The 16,507-nt window shown below is 50.0% G+C and overlaps 1 protein-coding gene across 2 annotated transcripts; it reads right to left on the bottom strand.

The window, feature by feature from the left end:
- Positions 1-6,227: 6,227 nt before the first annotated feature.
- LOC133346417 (forkhead box protein A2-like) lies at positions 6,228-15,143 on the bottom strand. Of its 2 annotated transcripts, none has more exons than XM_061557975.1 (3): positions 15,000-15,143; positions 9,794-9,974; positions 6,228-7,388 (listed from the first exon to the last, which is right to left on the bottom strand). In XM_061557975.1, the coding sequence occupies exons 2-3, from the start codon at positions 9,953-9,955 to the stop codon at positions 6,465-6,467; spliced, it is 1,086 nt and encodes a 361-aa protein (XP_061413959.1). In that variant the 5' UTR covers positions 9,956-9,974; positions 15,000-15,143; the 3' UTR covers positions 6,228-6,464. The 2 variants fall into 2 exon arrangements, with proteins under 2 accessions (XP_061413959.1, XP_061413948.1); XM_061557964.1 differs by lacking the exon at positions 15,000-15,143 and adding an exon at positions 13,753-14,711.
- Positions 15,144-16,507: the final 1,364 nt, after the last annotated feature.

Raw genomic sequence — 16,507 nt, 5'->3', positions numbered from 1 at the left:
CTACCAACGAATTCGCAATGCCAGAGCCGAAATGATCCGAATTTTAAACGGACAGCCAAAAAATATAACCGCGATGCACGGGTGTTTTTTTTTTAAATATGCTGGTGCAGTCATTGGTAACTGGGCAGATACCACGCTTCAGAAGGCCCTTTTCGATCACAAATTGGGTCTAATACGTGAATATTTACGTCGACGGGAGATGTCGTTGACAAAGGGCAAATTAGTCTCCGTGCGGGGTCAGTGACTCTCTCCATAGTCGGACATTGGTCGCCCGGGCTAACACCGTAAACTGGACACATATCGAGGAAACCCGGCTTATACATCACGGGTGGAGCAATCCCCCAGATATCGAACTCATCATCTCGACAGTTCTCGGCTGGTGATCGAAACAACCCCAGTTTTACTTTAGAAAAGCCACATTGAGGCGGAGGATTATTATTTTTTTGCAGGAGGGTCCTGCTTTGAGACGTTTCGCCGACTTATACATCATCACTCGGGAGAAAAGTGGAGTAACCCGGATGGAAGCCTCCAGTCAACATCAGCAGGCGTCAGGGTCGGGATCGAACCCACGACCTTATGTATACCAGTGGCGAGATGTTGACTATCTCGCCTGGTATACAGGAGGTCGTGGGTTCGATCCCGACCCTGACGCCTGCTGCTGTATATTTGGGAGTTTGCGTCTCTCCCTCTCTCCCGTGGTCGCGTGGATTTTTCTCCGGGTCCTCCGAGTTTTCCCTCCACATCTAAAATCAACGTCACGCGTTTAGAGTATTTGGCTGCTATCCATGTCCATATCATTTGTGGTAGCCAGGTCGCTTCTGAAAAAAAGAGTTTTATATATATAGCTCGGTGGGCCTTACCGGGTAAAATTAAAAATAAAAAAACGTTTAGTTTTAATTTAACAAAACCCGAGAGGAGAACACACAAACTCCACACAAACAGAGCGCCTGAGTCCGGAATCCACAGTCAGGGCCCTGCCTTACCAACAACAACTGCACCGTTAATAAGTATAACCAGTAAAAACAAAGTTTTTCACTATAAATCCTTTATATGCGTGGCGGCAAAGTCCTCTCGTCCTCTGGCTTGAGATGGCTGCCACCTATGGGTCAGATGATTGCATTGCACCATTAAGCAATTGGTAATTAAATATTATATTTTTGTCCTAAAAAATTGTCACGCACAAAGAGTCTGTGTGGAAAATGTCAGCTCGATTGGATCACGGGAAGTGGGTTAAAAAACGACCGAAAAATTTTCACGGTCCTAAGCAAGCAAGCGAACTTAATATAAAGGATTTAAAAACCACCACCACCGCCACCACCATTGCCGCTGCGTCTCTGCCAATCTTTGCCGATCGTCGTTGTAGGCGAACGCGGCCAGGGTTTCGATCTCGCCAACTGCTGTTGGCACGGCGGTGATGGTGGTGGCGGTGGTGGCGGCGATGGTGGTGGTGGCTGCGGTGGTGGTGGCGGTGGTGGTGGTGGCTGCGGTGACGGCCGTCGTGGCGACATCAGGGGGAGAAGGAGGGGAGGGAGGAGGGGGTGGGTGGGGGTCGCGTTTAATCTCAAGACTTGACGCGGGGTTCGTGGCGCCGTTCGCGCGATTCCGTGGGGAGCCTCGAACGATATTCGCACGCGCGCATTTTCGCGTCGCCTTTTGGAGCGAAGTCGTCGCTTTAACGCGCCGCCGTCCCATGACTGCCAACTCCTCGTGGTAAACGTTTGGCACTTACCAAGTCGGCGAAGAAGATGACGACGACGAGGATGATGATGATGCTGATGGATTTGTTTTCCAGCCTGCTTAACTCATGACCCTTCATCGTGGTCGGCTGATGATGATGGCGCATGGACTGCAAGGGTTAAGAAAGATGATGATGATCATCATGATTGATGATGATAACGACGAGACAGCGTCAAGATCTACTCGTGGTGATCCTCATGGACAGTTGTGTTTTTTTGTTGTTGTTATCGTGGCCAGCTGATGATGGACTGCAAGGGTGATGTTGAACCTGGAAAAAGCCCCCGATATTTCTGCCAAGATGAGCACATTGTTGCGTGCAACCCAGGCGGGACATCGGGAATGTGCCGGGAAGAGACACTCAACGCGAAGAGCTTGCATCACGCACGCAGAGACACGGAGACGGGACACGGAGACAGACCCACGTGCGCGGAGCGTGGCGTGCAGATGAAGACGCGCACAGAGACTCTCTCCAGCCTACGGCCTCTGTGATCGAGAACGTTTGAAGGACAGCTGCTGCTGGCATTTGTTGGATTTTAGTTGTCGTTTGCTTTCGTTGCTGCGCGCGATATTTTTGTTTTGTTTATTTTTTGTGTTTGTTTATAATAACCTTTGACGAGTTACTTTTTGTTGTTGTTCAGTTCGTATTTTCACTTGGTCCGTTTCGCCCGTGTAGCAAACAACACAACTATACAGTGTGTGTTTGTGCCATTTGCGTTGTCTCCGTTGGGGGCCCTCTCGCCTGGGTTAAATAAAAAGGAGCTGAACTGAGATGATGGCTTTGTGTAAGTCTCCCTACTTCCCCCTTCCCCCTCCCCCCTTCCCTCCCCCCTCCCCCCTTCCCTCCCCCCTCCCTCCTCCTCCCCCCTCCCTCCTCGTCCCCCCTCCCCTCCCTCCTCCCCCCTCCCTCCTTACCCCTCACTCCGCGATTGTGAGATGCGATTTGCATGATCTACGCAAATACAGCGTGCTTCAAAACAATGTTAACACTTATATGGGACTATCGTTTTTTAATGTAAAAACAACGGATACTAATACACTGCAACATTACAATAAATGTACGTTAATAGCTTCAAAAGTTCAAAGTGTCTCCACTTGTTCGCCATCGTTGTCAACGCATTGCCTGGAATCTTCTCCAGGTGGTTTCCAGAGCTCGGGAGGCACATTTCTTGTGGTGTTGTTGCAAATTCTCAGAAGTGTTAACATTTTTGTGAAGCACCCTGTTTAATCATATTTAGATTCTATTTTTGTAGTAGCGAGTGTTGCTGCTGCTGCTGCGATGCCATGGTGAGCACACTGCACTTTGCAACGCAGATATGGTCGGTTCGATCTCCCGGAATGGCAGTGCAGTTCCTTAATTCCCCAACATCACCACCACATCGGAAAACTCCACCAAACACAAACGCACTAAACCCACCCTCCCTCCCCCCGTTACTGTTCCCACACCTACAATGTTAAGCAACGTTTTTTTAGTGTTTTACGACTGTTTTTTATTATTATTATTACCGCTACGATTATTATTAGTATTACATTCAAACTATAGGGCTCTAGGCCTTTTTTTTTCTTCCGGAATTGCCCCCGCGTTTACGCCGCCGCTTAAATGTCACTCGTTTATGGGCCATGAAATTACCGCCCCTAATATCGAGGGAAGTGTGGTCTTGCGCCGTGTTTACCACCTCCACCCCCCATCATCCACAGCCCCCCTCGCCCCGTTCTCCCCTCCATCCACCAACACCTCGCCGCGTGGGTGCAGTTTCGCTGTTGTCGAAGTCCACGCCTTCTGTAATCAACGCGGCTAGGCTCTTAACATTGCTTTGCTTCGGTCAGGGTTGGCTGCCCGGCCAAATTACATCACGGACCGAATGGGGGGGGGGGGGGGGTAGCGGTGGGGGGGGTAGGGAAAGGACCGTGAGAAAAATATAAACAGGGGGGCGGGAGGGAGGGGGGCTCCACCTATTTCTCTTTGGCACAACCGCTCTGGGCGGTTTACATTTACATTGGATAATCGCCATGCGCTCAAATGTCACGATGCCTGCCCGCCCGCCCCACACCGAGACGCAATTACGTGCCCCCCCCCTCCCCACCGCCCCCCACGTTCTCCTCCTTGCCCCCTTCCGACTCCCCCCCCCCCTTCTCCTCCCACACCTCCTCTCGAATGTTCGCGTAGACGAGCGCGCGGCATCGCAAAGAGAGGCACGCGGACGCGCGCGTTCGCTGCGTGCGGGTGGCTCAAACGACGGGGAGTGTGGGGGTGTGTGGGGTGTAAGGGTGTGTGGGGTGTGTGGGGGTGCAGGGGGGTGGGGGTGTGTGGGCTGTGGGGGTGTGTGGGGGGTGTGTGGGGGGTGTGTGGGGTGTAAGGGTGTGTGGGGGGTGTGTGGGGGTGTGTGGGGTGTGGGGGTGTGTGGTGGGGGGGGGGTGTGTGGTGTGTGGGAGTGTATGGGGTGTGGGGGTGTGGTTGTGTGGGTGTGAGGGGTGTGGGAGTGTGTGTAGGGGTGTGTGGGGGGTATGGGGTGTGGTGTGTGTGTAGGATCTTCACCTGTGCTCGTTACGGAACGGTGACGTCAGTGGCTTTGCGCGCAGCTGCAGCGGCAAGGAATCCAGAATTCGAGTTTCGCTTTGCGGCGTTCAGCCGATGACGAATATCCCGAACCGGGTTGCCCCGTGCCTCGCCTCGGTCGAATTCAGACGTCCGCTGAACGAACACCCCCGGGCGAGTAAGAACTGAAGTCGAACCCAGGTTATCAAGGGGTGGGCCGGTCAGCTTAGCGTGCGCCGGGCGTTCAGGCGTGTGGAGTTTGGTGTCTCGGCGCAGTTGACGAATGAACGCACAGCGATCGCGTTATTTGAACGTTTTCTTTATTACTGAAAGTACCGTAGTCCAGCTAAATCGAGTAAACACGTAACAAGTACCGACGCTAACGAAGAGGTTGTAAATCGTTGCTTAGATTAGTGTTTAGCAGTGTATGAGTTTGTTTTTGTTGTTTAACAATTGTGCTATCTAGCTCGCGAAAGTTGACAATATAGAGCTACCTCCGAACATCCATTAAAGTGAGCCGTCGTTCACGCAGTAGCGGGCAGCACTTTTAAAATACCGTACATGCATATACGTGTTGGTCAGCCACTCGGAGTACGGCGTGACACCACCATCCACCGCTTGAGGAACTGCCGATTGATTTTTGTAAAAGCGACGAGGCTAATGCCAACAACATTTGTGAAATCTGCAAAATGACAAGAGACACCCATCGGCATCAGAACAGAATAATAGTGCAGGCGGGCTGGAGAAAGAAAAAAAAACACGAGGATAAAACAACATCAACAACAACAGACACGCAGAAACGGCGAGGAGAAGCATTTGCGATATTAAATTTCTGTTGTTGGATTTGTTTTCGAATCAGCCAAGCCAATGAGCCCCATCGAGTGGATACGGGGGACATCACACAGTGTAAAGTTGTGGCCCAAAATTCAGGGCACATCGGGTTATTTCGCTGATACTCTTTGGTTGTTTCGGTAAAGTCACGTAGGTAAAAAATGAAAATAAAATAAATGAAAACAACTAAATTAAATCACGATGTTTTGAGCGCAACACAAGCGTCCTGGAGAAGATACCTACGTGACTTTACCGAAAAAAAACAGAGTATGAATCCTTGCAGTCACGAAAGCTTCAAATCTAGGATATTTCGCTGATATTAACACTGGCATTAAAACATTTTAATTGTTTATTCCCAAGGTTAATATTTTAAGTATGATCATTAATAATATCGGGGTTTCTTCTTCTTAGTTTTGAGATGACATTTAAAAATTTGTAATAAAATTCACGAAGAATGTGTGCCGCACAACCCTCCTTCATCTCACGCAGCCATTCCACACATCTGTCACGTGAAACAAACGCGCCGAATGTATCACTGCTTCAGCAACAAAAGACAAATACAAAGATCACCCGTAAAGTCTTAACATACCGTAGGGGCAAGTGCTGCCAGCGAGAACCACCTATGACGGCCTGCACGGCACACGAGGGGGTGGGTGGCCAGCGCCGCGGCTGGCCGCACTTGTCTCCCCAGTGGCGATGTTTACACATCGCACCAGGTACTCATTTGAGGCTGAGTCGACCTAGGGTATGGCCAGCACCGGCTCGGGATAATCGTCACCGGTGTTGGCCGTGAGCGGCAATCGAACCCGGCTCGCCGGGGTTCGGAGCGCAGCGCGCTAACCGCTACACCACCGCACCACCACCACCCCACCACCACCACCGCACCAGAACCACCACCACCGCACCACCACCACCGCACCACCACCACACCACCAGCACCACCACCACCGCCCCACCACCACCACCGGACCACCACCATCACCACCGCCACACCACCACCGCACCACCGCCGCACCAGCACCACCACCACCGCACCAGCGCACTACCACCCCACCACCACCGCACCACCACCACATCAACACCACCGCACAACCACCACCGCACCACCGCACAACCACCACCGCACCACCACCGAACTACCACCACCGAACCACCACCGAACCACCACCACCGCACCACCACTACACCAACACCACCGCACCAGAACCACCACCACCGCACCACCACCACACCACCACCGGAAGTGATAGGGAAGGAGGGAGGGGGGTTGATAGGATGTGATAGAGAGGGGGAGATTGACAGGGGGGAGGGAGCGATAGCTGGGGGAGTGTAAGTGATCATTATTATCGCCGTGGCTTAATGGTCACCACGCGGTGTCGTGGTGGCCGACCACGCTGGGTCCTGGGTGGCCGTACGAGAGGCCCGGCACGGGCCAGCCGGGCGCGCTCCACGTGACGGCAGCTGCTGGCGCTGAGAACCCTCGCTCCGCCAGGATGGACTCGATGCTGAACGAGATCCGAGCGCTTGTTGAGTTCGTCGTGCTCCTGCTGCTGATGCTGCTCGTGCTTGTGCTGCTGGTGGTGGCGGTGGTGGTGATATCGTCGTCGTTGTCGTCGTTGTTGATGATGGTGGTGGTGGTGGACGACCCACAATGGAGACCGTCTTTGTCCGTGAACACAATGGACGATGCAGGCAGCGCAGAAGAGTTGATGATGCCTGTCCCTTGCTGCTGCTGCTGATGATGGCTATGCTGGTGGTGATGGTGGTGATGATTTTGCTGTTGTTGTTGCTGCTGCTGATGATGATGATGAATTTGCTGTTCATGCTGCTGCTGATGATTATAATTGTGTTGTTCCTTTTGCCCTTGCTGCTGCTGGTCATGATAACTTTGCTGATGATGCTGCTGCTGCTGCTGATGGTGGTGGTAATTAATATGCTGCTGCTGATTAATTTGCGTCTGTTGATCTTGGTGTTGCTGCTGCGGATGACAATGCTGCTGCTGATGATGATTCTGCTGCTGATCGTGAGTCTGATGTTGCTGATGATTCTGATGATGATGATTGCCCTGTTGCTGCTGATGCTGTTTATGAAGTTGCTGACTGCTGTTCCCACGACGAAGCACCCTGCTGCTGTTCTGCTTCTGATGATGCTGTTGCTGATGATGCTGCTGCTGCCTCCTCCGCCTACGAAAGTTCCCATTCTCAAACAGTTCGAACATGTTTTCACATCCTGCAGAAAATGTCCAAAAATTCCCTTTGCCCTGGCCGCTTCCTCCTGGCCTTGGCACCTGTGAAGACAACGACAAAGGTCCCCCGGATAGCCTTCACGGAGCGTTGGGGGCAAGTGCTGCGAGTAGAATCCAAAGTTTATTATCCGAGTAAAATTGCCCATTTGAGCCGTGACAACTCCGTTTTGAAGGGTGACTCGGCCAACAGACAGACGCGGCAGCGAGGAGTTAATAAACTAAATATTTTTTTAAAAAAAACTATATAAAGTTGAATTAAACCAAATGATCTTGGTTGTTGGGGCACCCGGTAAGGATAGAACTCTACCGGGCAGCCCAGGACCACGCTGCTGCTGCTGCTGGCGGTGGGACGACGTCGCTCGATTGGCCTGGACACGCCTGGGAATTCCCCAAGGAAGAGCTAGAGGCTGTGTAGAGTAGTGTATAGTGTAGTGTATAGTGTATAGTAGTGTATAGTGTCGTAGTAGTGTATGCGTAATAATAGTGTATAGTGTGTAGTAGTGTATAGTGTAGTGTAGAAGTGTGTAGTGTATGTGGTATAGTAGTGTATAGTAGTGTATAGTATAATAGTAGTGTATAGTGTAGTAGTAGTGTATAGTGGTGTATAATGTATAGTGTAGTGTATAGTGTATAGTAGTGTGTAGTAGTAGTGTAGAAGTGTAGTTATAGTGTGTAGTGTAGTAGTAGTGTATAATGTATAGTAGTGTAGTCGTAGTGTACAGTGTAGTAATAGTGTATAGTAGTGTGTAGTATAGTGTAGTGTGTAGTGTAGTCGTAGTGTATAATAGTAATGTAGTTCTAGAGTCTATCGCTAGGAGAAAGAGGGGTGTAGACCGCCACTGCCCAACAGGCTGCTATCACTGCTACCTTCACCAGGACAAGCGGACCGAGAGACCGAGCGAGCGAGCGACCTCACAAAACAAGCAGGTACACTGACACGTGCGTCGTTTCGAGCCTCCACCAACCGATTCCTCCTTAACGGAGTCACGGCGATGGCAGAGGCGGTGATCCCAAGAGAAGAGGCGTCGACCGGTCGTTTTACAACGCTGTCGAACCGAGTGTGTGTTGCGTTCGGCATCTCGGTAGTCGTGACAAGAGACAAACAAGCAACAGAATCAGCCGCGCGTCGCCGATTGTCTGGGATGTTGTTGTTTGTAACGAGCGATCATTGGGCAATTGCCGTGTAAACATGGGCATGCCGTCGGCCGCCGCGAGCCTCGCCAGGGACGAGCGGATTTGAGAAACGAACGAACCAGGGAAGGAACGCGGCTCAATGTTTGGCCAGTCGCGGGTTGAGGGGGTAGGTGGAGATGGGATGGGATCAGTGCCGGATGATGCCAGTAGCACTAGGAGCTGCATATGTAGTAGCTACTTGTGCCGGATGATCCCAGTAGCACAAGTAGCTACACATGTAGTAGCTACGGGCCCCGCACTTTCAAGGACCCCGCGCTCAATGCTTTCAAGCTATCAATTCCGGTTCAGTGATTCTGCACTTGCTCTATTACTATAGTACTATACCGCCTTCAACTTTTACGAACGACCGGGTGTTTAAGGTTAGCGATTTGTCGTATTATCTGGCTCTATAGCAAATGAAAAAATACCATTACTTTGACTTAAAGCTTTCGTGACTGCAGAAATTAATATTTTTTAAAAATGTTTTTCTATCTACTATGGCTTTACCGAAAGACCCTCAAAGAATAAATGACTTTACTATACAAGTAATTTTTTACGTGTTTTAATATTTACGTGTTTTTTTATATTCTTGAATCTTTCGGTAAAGTCACGTAGAAGGGCAATCATAAAATAATAAAAATAAAACAATCAAATTCTCACGACGTTTCGGCCACAACACAAGCAGGTGACCTTACCGAAAGATCCAAGAATATGAATCCGTGCAGTCACGAAAGCTTTAAATCGAAATTTACGTGTTTTTTGTTATTTAATTTAAATTTAGGGGGGCGGGGGGGGGCCTTCATAACAACATATGCTACGGGGCCCCGCAACCGGATTTGTCCGTCAACTGTATGGGCTGATTCTTAGGTATTATCGGTAAAGTCACGTAGGTAAAAAAAATTAAATTTAAATTAATAAAAGTAAAATAATAAAATAAAAATCACGACGGCTCATTTACTTGATACAGCTATCGTGCTGTGACGGTTCCACCTGAAGCTTGTGTTGCTTCCGAAACGTCGTGATTTTTATTTTATGTTATTATTTTTTATTTTACTTTTATTAATTTTAATTTTTTTTACCTACGTGACTTTACCGAAACAAACCTAAGAATTAATCCTTGCAGTCACGAAAGCTTCAAATCTAGAATGGATGGGGCTGCACGGGTGCGCGTGGCACGGGTGCGCGTGGCACGGGTGCGCGTGGCACGGGTGCGCGTGGCACGGGTGCGCGTGGCACGGGTGCGCGTGGCACGGGCGCGCGTGGCACGGACTCGCCTTGCGGAAGCAGCTGTTGAGGGAGAGATTGTGTCGCACCGAGTTCTGCCACGCCTGCTGGCGGCACGCGGTGCCAGAGCGGTAGAAGGGGAAGCTGCAGCGGATGAAGTCGTAAATGTCGGCGAGAGTGAGACGACGCTCTGGGCTCTGCCGGATCGCCATGGCGATCAGAGCAACGTAGCTGCGTTTCGGGGGGAGGGGGGGGTGCACAGAGAATCAGAATCATCCGAATATCCTTTGAGCTGTGAAGCTTTTGATTTGCACAGATGTCCAGCTGGGGACCGGTGAGAGAGAGAGAGAGAGACGGCGATACAAGCGAGCCACAAGGTGGAAGAGTTTAGGGGTTGATGCACAGAGAATCGGAATCATCAACATATTTATGCTGGAGGAAATCCGATGAGCTATAAAGCTTTTGATTTGCACAGATGTCCAGCTGGGACCGGTGAGAGAGAGAGAGAGACGGCGATACAAGCGAGCCACAAGGTGGAAGAGTTTAGGGGTTGATGCACAGAGAATCGGAATCATCAACATATTTATGCTGGAGGAAATCCGATGAGCTATAAAGCTTTTGATTTGCACAGATGTCCAGCTGGGGACCGGTGAGAGAGAGAGAGAGAGAGACGGCGATACAAGCGAGCCACAAGGTGGAAGAGTTTAGGGGTTGATGCACAGAGAATCGGAATCATCAACATATTTATGCTGGAGGAAATCCGATGAGCTATAAAGCTTTTGATTTGCACAGATGTCCAGCTGGGGACCGGTGAGAGAGAGAGAGACGGCGATACAAGCGAGCCACAAGGTGGAAGAGTTTAGGGGTTGATGCACAGAGAATCGGAATCATCAACATATTTATGCTGGAGGAAATCCGATGACATATAAAGCTCTTGTTTTTTGTTACAGATGTTCAGTAAGGGGCAGGTGAGAGAGAGAGAGAGACGGCGAGATAAAGCGAGCCACAAGGTGGAAGAGTTTAGGGGTTGATGCACAGAGAATCGGAATCATCAACATATTTATGCTGGAGGAAATCCGATGATCTATAAAGCTCTTGTTTTTTGTTACAGATGTTCAGTAAGGGGCAGGTGAGAGAGAGAGAGAGACGGCGAGAAAAAGCGAGCCACAAGGTGGAAGAGTTTAGGGGTTGATGCACAGAGAATCGGAATCATCAACATATTTATGCTGGAGGAAATCCGATGATCTATAAAGCTCTTGTTTTTTGTTACAGATGTTCAGTAAGGGGCAGGTGAGAGAGAGAGAGAGAGACGGCGAGAAAAAGCGAGCCACAAGGTGGAAGAGTTTAACAGGTAGCAGGGCCTTCGCGACCAATATGATCTATAACGGAGATGTTTGGAGTTAGATCGCGTAAATATAAATGCGTCGTTAAACCCGCCACCACCCGACACAGCCAATTGCTAAGGTTTGTCACGTAAACAAGAACGTGCCAATTAGTGACTAGTCCGCTGGTGATTACGAAGGTGGAAGAGGTGAGTGGATTGGTGGAGCACGAAGGGAATTGTGGAAATCTTCTTGGTTCTTTCGGTAAAGTCACGTAGAAGGGAAGTAATAAAACAATAAAAATAAAACAAAATAAAATAATTCTCACGACGTTTCGGCTACAACGCAAGCAGCCGTCTTCAGGTGAAGAATGAGACACTGCCAAGCTAGGAGCTTATATATATAAAAGTTCCTAGGTTATATATATATAAGCTCCTAGGTGAAGAATGAGACACTGCCAAGCTAGGAGCTTATATATATATAAGCTCATTCTTCACCTGAAGACGGCGTGAGAATTATTTTATTTTATTATGTTTTATTTTTATTGTTTTATTACTTCCCTTCTACGTGACTTTACCGAAAGAACCAAGAAGATGAATCCCTGCAGTCACGAAAGCTTTAAATCGAAATGTATTTTATTATGTTTCATTTGTATTATTTTATTATTTCCCTTCTACGTGACTTTACCGAAAGAACCAAGAAGATGAATCCCTGCAGTCACGAAAGCTTTACATCGAAAAATTGTGGAAATCTTATGGAACACACGCGGAGGGGCGGGCGAGAGGTGACGCATTGAACGCCGCGAGAGACGATCTAGGAGGGGTTGCTGGGTCACGGACAGATTCGTGAAAAACTTCAGAATCCCGCACCTAGACATGTTAAAACCAATCACCATTCATCACGATCATCATCACCGTCACCATCATCATCACCATCATCACCGTCATCATCATCATCATCATCACGATCTACACCATCATCACGATCATCACGATCATCATCACGACCCTCTCACCATCACCATCATCACGATCATCACCATCATCACCATCATCATCATAATCCTCACCATCATCATCATAATCCTCACCATCATCACGACCCTCTCACCATCACCATCATCACGATCATCACCATCATCATCACCATCATCATAATCCTCACCATCATCACCGTCATCATGATCATCACGATCCTCACCATCCTCACCATCATCACCATCATCATCACCATCATCACCATCATCACCATCATCACCATCATCATCACCATCATCACCGTCATCATCATCATCACGATCTACACCATCATCACGATCATCACGATCATCATCACGACCCTCTCACCATCACCATCATCACGATCATCACCATCATCACCATCATCATCATAATCCTCACCATCATCACGACCCTCTCACCATCACCATCATCACGATCATCACCATCATCATCATCATCACCACCATCATCATAATCCTCACCATCATCACCGTCATCATGATCATCACGATCCTCACCATCCTCACCATCATCACCATCATCATCACCATCATCACCATCATCATCATAATTCTCACCATCATCACCGTCATCATCATCATCATCACGATCTACACCATCATCACGATCATCACGATCATCATCACGACCCTCTCACCATCACCATCATCACGATCATCATCATCATCACCATCATCATAATCCTCACCATCATCACCGTCATCATGATCATCACGATCTTCACCATCCTCATCATCATCACCATCATCATCACCATCATCACCATCATCATCATAATCCTCACCATAATCACCGTCATCATCATCATCACGATCTACACCATCATCACGATCCTCTCACCATCACCACCACGATCTACACCATCATCACGATCATCACCATCATCACGATCCTCTCACCATCACCACCACGATCTACACCATCATCACGATCCTCTCACCATCATCACGATCATCACGATCATCACCATCATCACGATCATCACGATCCTCACCATCATCACGATCTACACCATCATCACGATCATCACCATCATCACGATCATCACCATCATCATCATGATCGAGCGACACCTGCCTCTGTCCCGTGACCCTCATCCAATGAGCCTTCCCACACATCACGTGACCTCAAAGTGCCCCTAGCCTGGCACGAGAGTCATTGGGAGCGGTGGTGCAGCGGTTAGCGCGCCGCGCTACGAGCCCTGCGACCCGAGCTCCGATCTCGGCTAGCAGGCCCGCATCTGATCCGTTCCTGGGCCTCTCCCCTAGGTCGCCTCAGCCTCAAATAAGTATCCCGGTGCTGTGTGGAGCAAACGTCGCCACGGGGGAGACAAAGGCGACCGGGCGTAGTGCCGGCTAACCCCACCCCCTCCGTGTGCCGTGCCGGCCTTCATAGGTGCTGCTCGCTAACGGCACTTGCCACAACAGTCTGTTGAGGCTATAAGGGGGATATTTGTATCGTGTGGTGTATGTATGCATGCGCATGTGAGTGTGCACGCACGGTTTGTGAGTTTTCTGTGTTGATGGTGATCGGACCTCACTCAATAGCTGCTCCGCTAGCAGCGTTTTCCCCAACAGTCTGCTGAAGGCTATACGGGGGACCTTTGCTTTTGTGTGTGCATGTACCTGTACGTACCTGCACGTATCTGTGTGTACTTGCACGTACCTGTATGGCGGTCTCGATCTTTTATCATCGCTGTCTTCCAGCCCATCATCGTCGTCGAAGTTGAAGCAGTTGTACGGGTACTGGGTGTGGTTGAACATCGTGGGGCGGCGATGATTGATTCGGAGGATCACGCTGCTGCTGCTGATGATGATTGTGATTGTGATGAAGCTTCATCAATTATTTAATGATGTGCTTAAGACAACATCCGTGACGAATGTGAATAAATACTCTGATGATGGTTGATTGTTATTTTGAAATGTAATGAATAGTACTGCAATGTGTAATGACGAGGAGCTACGTGCTATTGATAAATGATAACGATGAGGGTGATGATTATAATGAACTTCGTGATGGAAAATAACCAAAAGTTGTGATTATGACGATGACGACGATTTTTGATTATTATTTCCGTGACAATATTAACATGCTGCTGCTGCGTATTGCGACCTCACAAATAATGTTGGTGATGATGATGTTGTTGGTGATAACGATGGTAGTGGGGATGATGATGCTGATGATGATGTTGGTGATGATGTTGGTGATGATGTTGGTGATGATGATAATGATGACGTTGTTGGTGATGATGATGTTGGGGATGATGATGTTGGTGGCGATGATGATGTTGGTGTTGATAATGATGTTGGTGATAATGATGTTGATGATGATGATGTTGGTGGCGATGATGATGGCATTGATAAGAGCTCCGCCCAAAGCTGCTGCGACCATGAATGCCAAGGTAGATGATGACAACGATGGTGTTGGTGACGGTACTGCTGCTGATGATGATGATGTTGGTGGTGATGATGATGGTGGTGGTTGGTTGCAGATGCTGTGTGGGATGAACGGGCAGGGGCGGGATGATCACACGTGTGGCCCTGGAGTTACGGAGTGAGCGCAGAGCGTCGCGCGGGGTTTATATCGAGGGGAGCGAATCCCTCCACCCCCCCTCCAACCCCCCCCCCTCCAACCCCCCTCCACCCCCCCTCCACAAGCCAACAAAGACAAAGCTCCCCCCGTATAGCCTGACATAGCTGTTGGGGCAAGTGCTGTTAGAGAGCACCTATGGTGTTTGAATGGCAACATCCGTGACGCACGCGGGAACTGGTCCCCGCATATCCCGTAGGTCGACTCAGCCTTAAATCATTTACCTGTTTGTGCTGTGTAATCAAACGCGCACGCACACACACACAAAAAAGGGTCGACATTGGGGGAGACAAAGGCGGTCGGGAGTGGTGCTGGCCACCCACCTCACCTCGTAGCGTCCCGTAGGCCTTCGTTGACGTTTTACGCAAACCGCATCAAGTAATGATTGTTTCGGCTGAGTCGACCTAGGGTTAGGCCACAGCACAGGTGCAGAGATTCGTCATCGACGTTGGCCGTGAGCGCTCCCCTCACACGTGAACACACAAAGACAAAGATGCCCCGTATAGCCTTAACAGACTGTAGGGGCAAGTGCTGTTAGCGAGCACCTATGAAGGCCGGAACGGTACACGAGGGGTGGGTGGCCAGCACCACGCCCGATCGCCTTTGTCTCCCCAGTGGCGATGTTTACACACAGCACCAGGTACTCATTTGAGGCTCAGTCGACCTAGGGGAGGCCCAGGCCCGGTTCAGATAATCGTCACTGGTGTTGGCCGTGAGCGGGAATCGAACCCGGGTGGCCAGGTTCGTAGCGCAGCGTAGCGCTAACCGCTACACCACCGCTCCCCGCACGGGAACACACGTACACACGAAGACAGACACACACACACACTTTGACGCGCACACGCCTTCACATATTTAATATATAACCATGTCATGCATGCATGCACACACGCACACACACGCGCGCACACACACGCGCGTAAACGCACGGATACATACGCGTGTAGTAAAATATATTAACAGAGACAAAGACAAAGATCCCCCGTGTAGTCTTCACAGACTGTAGGGGCAAGCGCTGTTAGCGAGCACCTTTGAAGGCGGACACGGCACACGAGGGGGTGGGTGACCAACACCACGCCCGGCCGCCTTTGTCTCCCCAGTGGCGATGTCTACACACCGCACCAGGTACTCATTTGAGGCTGAGTCGATCTCGGGGATGCCTAGCACCGTGAGCGGGAATCGAACCCCGTTTGGCCGGGTTCGGAGCGCAGCGCGCTAACCGCTACACCACCACTCCCCACCACACTCACAGTCTCACACGCACACACAGTCTCACACGCACACACAGTCTCACACACACACGCAGTCTCACACACACAGTGACACCAGCTCCCTTTCCCACAGTCCGGGCAATTCACGCACTCAGGGGAGCGAGGAGGAGAGACGACGATGAACGAGAATGTGTGTGTGTGTGAGACTGTGTGTGTGTGATACTGTGTGTGTGTGAGACTGTGTGTGTGTGAGAATGTGTGTGTGTGAGAATGTGTGTTGTGTGGGTGAGACTGTGTGTGTGCGAGACTGTGTGTGTGTGAGACTGTGTGTTGTGTGGGTGAGACTGTGTGTGTGCGAGACTGTGTGTGTGTCTGTGTGTGTGTGAGACTGTGTGTGTGTGTGAGACTGTGTGTGTGTGTGTGAGACTGTGTGTGTGTGAGAGACTGTGTGTGTGTGTGAGACTGTGTGTGTGTGGGACTGTGTGTGTGAGACTGTGTGTGTGTGGGACTGTGTGTGTGAGACTGTGTGTGTGTCTGTGTGTGTGTCTGTGTGTGTGTGTCTGTGTGTGTGTGGCTGTGTGTGTGTGTGTGACTGTGTGTGTGTGTGACCTCGTCGGGGA

Source organism: Lethenteron reissneri, chromosome 3, assembly GCF_015708825.2.
Source record: "Lethenteron reissneri isolate LAM-NWPU_2019-01 chromosome 3, ASM1570882v1, whole genome shotgun sequence".
Lineage (NCBI taxonomy): Eukaryota > Metazoa > Chordata > Hyperoartia > Petromyzontiformes > Petromyzontidae > Lethenteron > Lethenteron reissneri.
The sequence above is the reverse complement of the archived record's forward strand: the minus strand, read 5'-3'. Positions and strand labels throughout refer to the sequence as shown.